At 61.3% G+C, this 10,424-nt stretch overlaps 1 protein-coding gene across 1 annotated transcript; it reads left to right on the forward strand.

Annotated features, from left to right (window-relative positions):
• The first annotated feature begins 770 nt into the window (after positions 1-770).
• HCRTR1 (hypocretin receptor 1) lies at positions 771-9,496 on the forward strand. Its single transcript, XM_056122693.1, has 8 exons — positions 771-1,168; positions 2,156-2,464; positions 2,621-2,799; positions 3,679-3,922; positions 4,215-4,330; positions 5,842-6,068; positions 7,600-7,721; positions 9,306-9,496. The coding sequence occupies exons 2-8, from the start codon at positions 2,284-2,286 to the stop codon at positions 9,494-9,496; spliced, it is 1,260 nt and encodes a 419-aa protein (XP_055978668.1). The 5' UTR covers positions 771-1,168; positions 2,156-2,283.
• Positions 9,497-10,424: the final 928 nt, after the last annotated feature.

The raw sequence follows: 10,424 nt of genomic DNA on the forward strand, positions 1-10,424 counted from the left end.
TCCTGATGCCTCTCTTAATGAGCCCCGGGAACCACGGGGAATGCTAAAACCCCCCTCATCCACTGCTGCTCCCTCCCACACATTCTGGGCCTCTGGCTGAGTGCGGAAGGGAAGATGGGGTTACCAGAGAGCGGGTCTGATGACTGCCCGCTGCCCAGCAGCTGGGGCCCCTGGACCCAGTCTCCGACCTTGTGGTGCCCTCCCTGTTCCCCACATCCCTGCCTTCGGGGTCTCCTCCTTAGGTCTCCCAACCCTGCTCTTGCCTGGAAGCCTATCCCAAGGCCCTGGACGAATGGTGGGTGGACTGTGACTCCGTAGGGACCCCAGCTTCCCCTACACCACAAGGACCGGCCTGGCTCTGAGCTGGGGTGGGGGGTCAGGGAGACCTGGACGGAAGTACAGGCCTGAGTACCTGCTCCGCCTCTGCTGTGTGACCGCGGAGGCCAGTGTGCCACTCTGTAAAATGGGGACAGTAGCCCCTCCCCGGGGAGGCTAAAGGGAAGATGAAACGAGGACACTGTTATTTAGCTCCTGTTATTTGCCTGGCATCCAGCTTGGTAAATATTTGTTGGATTAATCGGCCCCTCTGTTTCCGCCTTCCTGCCTCCCACCTGCATTTCCCACCTTGGGAGGGGGGAATAGGCTCGAGCAGATGGATCTGGGGGGCACCTGGACTGTGGGGGCTGCCCCTGCAGCAGCTGAGCGTGGCTGGGGCGGGGTCACCCCTGCAACCCACCTGTGCCACATCCTTGTGGGCCCCGCACTGTGGCTCTGGGAAGATGCGGGGCACAGCCGCGCCGGGCGGCAGAGGCAGGAGTGAATGAGAGAGGAATGAATGAGGGACCGGTGGATGCCTGAATGGAGGGGTGGCCGGCGAGGTGGCGAGCCAGGAGGAACGAGCCTCTCCCTCCGCCCTCCGGGTCTCCGGCTGGGGGCTCCCCTCCCCGCCGGCTCCCCCCTCCCCGCGGCGCGCAGCCCGCCGGAGCCCGCGCCCAGCCACAGCCCGCGCCGGAGCCGAGCCAGCGGCGGCCACGCAGCCCTGGGAGGGGGCTCCGGGCCCCCTCCCCGCCCCTGCCCGGGAGCCGGACCTTCGGGGCCGGACGGCCGCGTCCCCGGGGCCAGGTGCACGGACCAACAGCCTAGGACGCCGGGGTCTTGCAGCCAACAGGTGCGGGGCGTGGAGGACCACCAGGTCCGGGGTGGGGGCACCGAAGGACCGACGGCGGGAGCCCGGAGTCTCGAGGGGCAATCGGGTGCGGGGCGGCGGGGACCCCCGTGGCTCTGCCCCTCGCTTCCCCTCCGACCCTGGAGCCCTCCGCGGCCCTCGAGGCACCGGAGGTCCTGTCTGAGCAGTGCGTCCACTGGCGATCGGGAGCGCGGTAGGAAGGGGTCCCCTTCTGGGAGGTCCCGGGGGACCGGCCGCCCCGCTACACACGTCTGGGCCGTCCCTGCCCCGCCCGGGCCGGATTTATGAATGGAGAGAGCGGCCTGCGCGCCGGCCCGGCGACCCCTGGCGGCCACCCGGCGCATCGCGGGCCCCGGGACGCCAGGTGGGGGACCACCCGGGGGGCTGCGCGCCAGGCGGGCCGCGGGGTCTGGGTTCGCTCCTGGCTCCCCCACGCCGCGCGCGCGTGGGTCCGTCCAAACCCAGGGGCAGGCAGGTCTGCTGGCCAGGACCGGAGTCCCTCACGCCTCCCTTGAACATTTTTTAATTAAAAGAATTCAGGCCGGTGAACTGACTCCCGGAGAGGTATTTGCAAATCCCCAGGGCTCCCCCTCCCAAACCTGAGATGTTAGCGTGGGTGGGGTTCAGACAAACCTGGCCGAGGAGCTGTGTGACCTTGGGCCAGGGCTTGACCTCTCTGAGCTTCCCTCTCTTCTCTCTTCGTCGACAAAACAGGGATCCTGACTTGCTGACTTGGCGTGGCCGGAGCAGGGAGCTCGGTAGGGCATCCCTGGTGGGCAGTGTGATCATCACCGCTTTGGGGAGATGGGGAAACGGAGGCTCCCAGGGGCCAGGGGCGCAGCGTGGAGGCGCTGGCACGGACTCAGGCCTGTCTTCCCCATCCACTTCAGGCCCTGAGAATCGAGGGGCAGCGTGCAGAGGCTAACTGTGCAGCTGCTCAGTGCTGCCTGCCTGCCTTCCTTTCTGCAGGAAGCTTGGGGCTGCGACCCTAAGGCCCTGGGTGCGGGGCTCTGGGCCCCAGGTCCTGGAGCAGAGGCCTGGCTGCCAGCCCTCCACAGGGCCCAGCATGCTCCTGGGCTGCAAACGCACCTGAGCTCATGGAGAACCAGACCCAGCTTCCCACGGGCCTCGGGGAACTGTCCCCCACACCTCCCGACTACGAGGACGAGTTTCTCCGCTACCTGTGGCGGGATTATCTGTACCCGAAGCAGTACGAGTGGGTCCTCATCGCGGCCTACGTGGCTGTGTTCCTCGTGGCCCTTGTGGGCAACACTCTGGGTAGGTTGCCAGGCCCCTGGTTCTGGGAGGGGTCCTGGTCGGCTTCCCTCCTGGCCCTCTTCCCCCTGATGGGAGGGGCTGGGGGCAGGGTGGGTGGGCAGGGTGGGGCTAGGCCTGTCTCACCCCACACCCCTCCCTCTCACCCCTTGTCCCCAGTCTGCCTGGCTGTGTGGCGGAACCACCACATGAGGACGGTCACTAACTACTTCATCGTCAACCTGTCCCTGGCAGACGTGCTGGTGACGGCCATCTGCCTACCAGCCAGCCTGTTGGTGGACATCACTGAGTCCTGGCTCTTTGGCCATGCCCTCTGCAAGGTCATCCCCTACCTGCAGGTGAGCTCTGCTCGGCCCCTCTCCACCCGGCTCAGGGCCCCTCACACCGGCCTTTCACACAGTCTCCGTCGTGGCACCTGCTCCTGTGTGGACAGCCTGCCGGCCAGCCACAGATCAAGCCTCCTAACCCTATGCGGACCCCCACCTGGCCATACCCGAAGTCACAAGCGGAGCCCCGTGCAGCACAAGCAGGGTCGCCCCCAGACACAGTGGGGAGAGGAGCCAGCCAGCAGGGACATGCACACACAGGCTTGTCCTCTGCTCCCCGGGGTCAAGGCAGATTTGAGGCACTTCCCAGGGGCAGGACTGGATATCCAGGTGACCAGGAGAAGGGCTGGCCAGAGGCAGAAACGGGCTCACAGGCCATCCCTCAATCCTCTCCTTCTACCCTAAGGGGAAGGGGTGCTCCTGCAGGCAGTGCCCACCTGACCCTCTGGCCAAGACTAATCACCACCTCTCAGCATGAGTCTCAGGGGGAGGGGGCGGCACCCCAGGGCCAGAGACCCACTCCCGGAGTCCCCCTTTCTTGGGGGCTTTCCATTCCGCTGAACTCTGGCAGCCCTGAGCATAAACTCAGACAGAGGAGGAGACTCAGAGGCCAACAAGGAACTTCCTGGGGTCTCCACTCCATCCCAGAGCAATGCAGGGAAGAGGCTGAGGTGCGCGGGAAAGGCCTGACGTGTCTAGGGTTTGTTCTTGGTGGGGGATCCTCTGTTCCACATTCAGCCTCCTGCCCCAGCTCCTGCCCAGCCAGAGCTGTCTGCCCATCCTGCAGAGGAGGCCAGGAGGGGCAGCAGTCGGTGGCGCGGAACCAGCTGGTGTTTCTCGGCTGTGTCTCCCCTGGCTCCCGAGACCTGATGCTGTGTCCCCACTGAGCAGGCCGTGTCTGTGTCGGTGGCAGTGCTGACGCTCAGCTTCATCGCCCTGGACCGCTGGTACGCCATCTGCCACCCGCTGCTGTTCAAGAGCACAGCCCGGCGCGCGCGGGGCTCCATCCTGGGCATCTGGGCGGTGTCGCTGGCTGTCATGGTGCCCCAGGCGGCTGTCATGGAATGCAGCAGTGCCCTGCCCGAGCTGGCCAACCGCACCCGGCTCTTCTCGGTCTGTGACGAGCGCTGGGCAGGTAAACGGAGGGAGCTCAGGGTGGGCCTTCCGGAAGCGGGAGCCTCTGGGTCCTGTGCCCGGGGAGGTATCTGCCAGCATTCTGGGGAGGTCACCTCAGGTGGGGAAATCTCCTGAGAGGAGACCCTAGAGTAGGATACCCCGGGATGCCTCATCTAGGGCAGAGTGCTTCTCTATGGACACCCCCAGGGGAGACAGGGCCAGAATTTCTCAGCAGTGTCCCAGGCTTGGGGCAGCGGACATTAATGGGCAGACTGGGACACCCCAACACTCGCTTCTCTTGTTCCCCTCAGATGATCTTTATCCCAAGATCTACCACAGTTGTTTCTTCGTGGTCACCTACCTGGCCCCCCTGGGCCTCATGGCCATGGCCTACTTCCAGATCTTCCGCAAGCTGTGGGGGCGCCAGGTGAGGTTCATTCTGGGGTCCCTGTTGGAGCAGGGAGGGGACAGGGCCTACGGGAGCAGATACTCATCTGCCCTCGGAACATACCATCCTGGGAGGTATGGTACCCTAGGACATGTCAAATGTTGAGATCGCAGGGCCTTGCACTGGCTGCGGGAGAGAAAATGACATCAGTAAGTAACGAGGTTGCCTCTCGACTTGCTGTTTCCTGCACCCCTCAAGCCCCGCTCGTCTTGCATTCTGATAACTGCCGCATATTGTCCCTGATGTACTGTGTGAGGAAGCGGAGACGCAGGGGCAAAATTGCTTCCACCAAATCCCTCGGCCAGTGAGGATCAGGGATTAACACCCAGATCTATGGGATTTGAGTTGAGTGTCCAAAAGCAACAGCTCTGTGTGACTTGCCGAATGAGGAGCGTTGCACACAGTATCCTCACAGCCACTACTGAGGGAAGCAGTTACCTACTTTCTAAAAGAGTGGGGCAGCTGCCTTCCAGGACCCGTGAGTGACTGAGCCTCTCTTCTTCAGAGCGGGCCTGTTGCCTTCCTAGTACAAAACCGACTGGGTGCTGGCCATGAGGGGCGGGGCCCTTTGGTTGGAGTGAGGTGCTCACAGGTCCTTGTCACTCCCTCATGGGACTGAGCTCTGGGTCAGTGCCTGGCCAGGAGAGGGTGTAGACCAGCCCATGCCCGGACTCAGGAGGGACCCCCCCAACTCTGGGCCATCGTTCTCAGCCCTCTCCAGAGTGCTGCCCTTTGGCTGTGCAGGACTCTGGGTGGTGGAGGCCAGCCGGCTAGAGGACTGGCCTCCAACTCTCATCATCTGCCCCTCACGGCTCCAGGCAAGATGTCCAGGGTCACTAGGCCATCATGTATACAGAACTGAGGCTCGGGCAGGCAAGGGGGGCTGCCCAAGGCTGCACAGCTCTTCCACAGCTGAGTTTCTTGACTGACAGCTCCAGAAGCCTCTGCTGTGGAGTGTGTCAGGCTGCCTGGGATGGACAGCTGCGAGGACTCGCTGAGCAGGAGCCCCAACAGCCAGGCACCCACCTACACGGGGGTCCCAAGCTCTGAGGTCCGGGCTATGTTGTGCTGCCCACCTGCTCACCCTTGTCTAGGTCTTGCCGCAGCCAGAGTAACCGTGTCACACAGCAGACTCCCAGCCCCAGCCAGAGGTTGGGAGTGCTGGCTGAGGGAGGATGGAGTCAGCTGGGATGCTGGGGCCTGGGGCCTTGCCCAGAGTCCCTCCTCCTGTGTTTTGCCTAAGACTGAAGCACAATACTAGCTCTCCCAAAAGCAGAGTGTGGGGGGTGGGGGGCATCTCTGGAAAATGAAATCCAGAGCATCACCTTTCTCATGACTAGGAGGGTCCTTCTTCTGGCCAGGAACCCTCCCTGCAACTTCCTCCATGCTGTACAAGGTCCAGCTCAGAGTGGGACCCCACTACCACCTCCAGCAAATGACCCTGTCTCACCCCCCCAACCCCCCCACCATTGTCTGTGTGTGCTGGACAGATTCCCGGCACCACCTCTGCCCTGGTGAGGAACTGGAAAAGGCCTTCAGACCAGTTGGAGGAGACAGGGCAAGGCCCTGGCACAGAGCCCCCACCTCGGGCACGCGCCTTCCTGGCGGAGGTGAAGCAGATGCGAGCTCGGAGGAAGACAGCCAAGATGCTGATGGTGGTGCTGCTGGTCTTCGCTCTCTGCTACCTACCCATCAGCGTCCTCAATGTCCTCAAGAGGTGAGCACGGGCTTCCTGCTGTCCTGACCCCAACTCTCTTCCTTGTGTCGTTTGGGTCAGCCCAGTTCTCTTCCGGAAAAGGAGATGGTAATGGTTTGTTAATTTTCTGGCATCATGGGGGTTGGGATACAGCCAACACATAGACTGCCTAAGTCCCCACCTTTGTGGAAGAGAGAAATAAATGTCCGGTCGCCCCCTTTAGCTGTGCATTTGTGTTCTCAGGTTCTAGTGAGCAGGGACTAACCAGAGTCCAAATATATGTGCCAAAAGAAAACCACAAAAAAGGGGGGGCTAGTTTTATTTGTTTGCCATATCTGGTAGTGCTAGGGGGTGCTGGAGATGGAACTCGGTTGGCTGTGTAAGGCAAGTGTTTTACTCAGTATACTATCTCTTTGCCCCCTCCCCTCCAATAATCATAAAATTGTATTTATTTATTTTGCCACTCAGGGACTAAATCCAGGGCCTCACACATGTAAAGTTGCATTGAAATATTTTAAAATATCATGTATAGGGGAACCAGAGCCATAGTATAATGCATGGGGTGCTTGCCTTGCACATGGCAGATCTGGATTCGATCTCTGGCACCGCAGATGGCCCCTGAGCCCCACCAGGAGTGATCCCTGAGCACAGACCCAGGTGTAAGTCCTGAGCACTGCTGGGTGTGGCCCGAAACAAAACAAACAAACAAAAAAGCAGAGTATGGGGGATGGAGCAATAGCACAGTGGTAGGGTGTTTGCCTTGCACGTGGCCGACCCGAGTTTGATTCCCAGCATCCCATATGGTCCCCTGAGCACCACCAGGAGTAATTCCTGAGAGCATGAGCCAGGAGTAACCCCTGTTCATCACTGGGTATGACCCAAAAAGAAAAAAAAAAGCAGAGTATGTACTATTGCTACAGCTCCCCCAAACCCAATCATAAAAGTGTATTTCTTTCATTAGAAGCTCATTCCTATCCATGGCATCATTGGGGTAATCAGATTCTCGAAGGGTAGGTGGGACTACTGTACATTATGGCAGGTGGTGACAGAGTTGGTGGGATATTTAAAATGTTTTTCTAAAATGGCTTTAAACTTCTAAAATCCCTAAAAAAGTTTCCTACCTAAAGGGGTGGGGAATGCCCTCTGTGCAGAAATGACATTTAAGCAGGAACCTGACAAAGGGTGGGCCCTGCCAGGCTGGTGCCTGGGCTGGTGAGTGGCCAGGTGGGCAGTTAGAGCAGTGGGAGCTACCCTGCTCTTTGCGTGCCTGCCAGTGACAGCTGTGTCACCTCACTTCTCTGAGCTTCAGTTTCCCTGCCTGAAGCAGGGGTGATCCTGGAATCATTATGGTGCTCTGTGGTGGGAGGAGAAAGTGGTGGGGCAGTCTTGGGAGGTGGGGGGCGGAAAGCCGGGGACTTAGCCCACAGGCCTTGCAGCCAGAGGTCCCTTGGCACACATATCGCTGTGTCTGAGGACCCAAACTGTGGTCAGGAGGCCCAGGAAGGGCCGGCTGCTCCGTGGAGCCCACTTCTGATGGCCTCCCCTGTCCTAGGGTGTTTGGGATGTTCCACCAGGCCAGCGACCGCGAGGCTGTGTATGCCTGCTTCACCTTCTCGCATTGGCTGGTGTACGCCAACAGCGCCGCCAACCCCATCATCTACAACTTCCTCAGCGGTGAGTGCAGAGAGGGGACCAATGTGGGGGGGGCATGCTCCCCAGGACAGCAGTTTCCCCGCCCCCACGGCAGGGTGGGGTGGAGGGGGATGTACCCCTGGTCCCTACTGGTGACTACTTGCGCTGGCAGACCCCATCAGGGAGGGACCTTCCCAGTAGAGGAAGCTGAGTGACCCCCCAGGGTATGGCTTTGCAGACATGCAGCCCAGGGGGCTGGAGGCTCTGCCCCGTGCCAGATACACACACGCCCCACAGCTTCCATGAGCTCAGAGCATGCAAGTCCCTCATGAAAGAGCCAGGCCTCTGGCAGGGGGCCTGGGAGCTCCCCTGCTTAGAAGGGGGAGGCTGAGTGCACGCAGTAGGCTGGGCTAGATCCCCTCGGCACCAGCAGGAGCGACCCTGTGTGCAGAGAGTGTCTGGGCTCAGGGAGGGACAGCTGCCCCAGCCTAGAGGTTCCCTCGCTCTCTCCTCTGAAGTCTTGGCATTGGTGTCCCCTAGTCTCACTCCAGATCTCCTCTGTCTGCTGCCTCCAAGTCCCACCTCCTCCCTCAACCTCCCAGACTTAGGGTGGCAATGCCCCTGCTCCCCTCCCCCACCCCCTCCTCACCCCGAACATAGACTCAGCAAAGGTGTGACTCCCCTGACTCCTGGCTGGACATGGGACCTGAAGGACTGGTGTTCTGTGCAAACCTGAACACAGACCATCCTTGACCAAGGGGTCAGGGGTCACCTTGAGACCCCGCTGGGGCCCAGCAGAGGAGGACGAAGGCCGGCGAGTGGTGCCGGGGAGGCAGACCCGAGTGAAGGCAGCTGCCTGCGTCCCTAGCCTCCATTCAGTTGGCGCCAACTGTGTGCTGGAAGGAGACCCAGTTTTCCCGCCTGGCTGAACACATTGACCGTGGCTGCCTGTCCTCCCCAGTGTGTGCTCCCCCTCAAAGCCCATGACTTTGGGGCTAGAAACAGATGGGGGTGGAAACGGAGCTCACAGCGCTGGAGCATCCTCTGCGTGCAGGTGGCCCCTCTGATCCCTAGCACCACGGGGGTCCCTGGGCACCACCAGGAGGGACCCGTGAGCACCGAGCACACTTTGCGTGTGCTCCCTCCAACCCCCTTCCCAAATAGAAACAGATCTGACTTCTGTGGGGGTGACCTTGGGCGAGCCATGGCAGCTCTGCGTGTCTTACTCGCGAGTGAGGACCAAGGACTTGGGCTGAGGCCCGGCATGATGGCGAGGGAGCCCCATCAGTCTGTCAGCGTGGCCAGGGACAAGGAAAGCCTCACTCCAGATGGGAAGCCCGAGCTCCTGCACCCACATGCCGAGAGGGCAGAGGGGATCTGAGGCCCCCAAGCCAGACACAGCAATGGGAGCTGGGCTCCGAGCCAGAGGAAAGTGTTTCTCTCTGTGAATGTGTCCAGGGCCTCTGTCTTCACTCTCCCCTCTTGCTGGCAGCGACGGGCGGCCTTGGGGCTCTCCAGGCTGCCTCTCCCCAGCAGCGTGGTTGGAATCCTTTGGGTGTCCCTGGGCCCAAGGCCCCTTCCTGCTGTTCCCTTTCCTCACGGCTGGGTCTGTGTCTCCCCACCAAGGCAAGTTCCGGGCGCAGTTTAAGGCTGCCTTCTCCTGCTGCCTGCCTGGCCAGGGTCCCTGCGGCTCTCCGAGGGCCCCCAGCCCCCGCTCCTCTGCCAGCCACAAGTCCTTGTCCTTGCAGAGTCGCTGTTCCGTCTCCAGAGTCTCCGAGCACGTGGTGCTCACCAGCGTCACCACGGTGCTGCCCTGAACAAGGCTGCAGGGCCTCGGGGGGCCGCCCGGCTCCCTCCACTGCTGGATGCATCGTGGGGCTGGGCACCGGGACTGGCCTTCTGCCATGTAACTCTCGGTAACTCACTTCCAGGGCCGGGCACGCTCGGGAAAGCAGAAAGTGCTTTGTCAGCTGTCAAGGCTTGTGGGCAAGATGATCACCACAAACACCCCCCTCCCCCCCATCCTCCCAGGTGCCCCTGGCCTCAGGCTCAGGCCTATCCTGGAGTCTGCTGTGAGGGGGCCAGCAGGCACCCCCGGGGGATCCCCAAAGCCGGCCGCTCTGTTGCCCGGAGGCAGGGTAGACAAACGGGGGCTCCTCCCCCGCACCTGGCCCTGTGCGCGCGTGCACCATAGACAGAATTCTGTCGGCTTTGGTGGTGTGATAAAACACTCTCCATGTGGCCATTTGGCATGGAGGCCAGCCGCCGGAAGCAACTGTAATTAAAAGCCGGGCACTGAATGTTCCCTTTCCTTGTCATTGCACAAAATCTGTGCTGCTCGCGAGGAGGGAGGAGGTAGGGGAGCCGAGAGGACCTGCAGCCCTGGGAGGCCATCACCTGCTGGAACACCCCCTCCCCCTGCCTCATGCTGCTTCCTGCAGACCTCGAGTGTCCATGTGCCACTCCTGTGGAGCCCGTCATGATGCCCAGGACCTGGAGCCCTGACACATCTGTCTTCTCGTGGGCTCACATGGGGCACACCACAGGGTGGAGACTGATTTCTGGTTATCCTCATCGTCTTGGAAATTGGACTTGGCATTTATTGCCTGTGGACTCATAGGATGGAAAAGGGAAGTCACTGGCAGCTCTAGGCATGCCCCTTCTGCCATCGAGGTGATTAGCAAGTCACTGGGGCCTCAGTGTCTGCAGGTGGGTGAGGCCCCACACCATCAAGTCTGCGTCATT

Source organism: Sorex fumeus, unplaced genomic scaffold, assembly GCF_029834395.1.
Source record: "Sorex fumeus unplaced genomic scaffold, SorFum_2.1 ptg000047l, whole genome shotgun sequence".
NCBI classification, from domain to species: Eukaryota; Metazoa; Chordata; class Mammalia; order Eulipotyphla; family Soricidae; genus Sorex; species Sorex fumeus.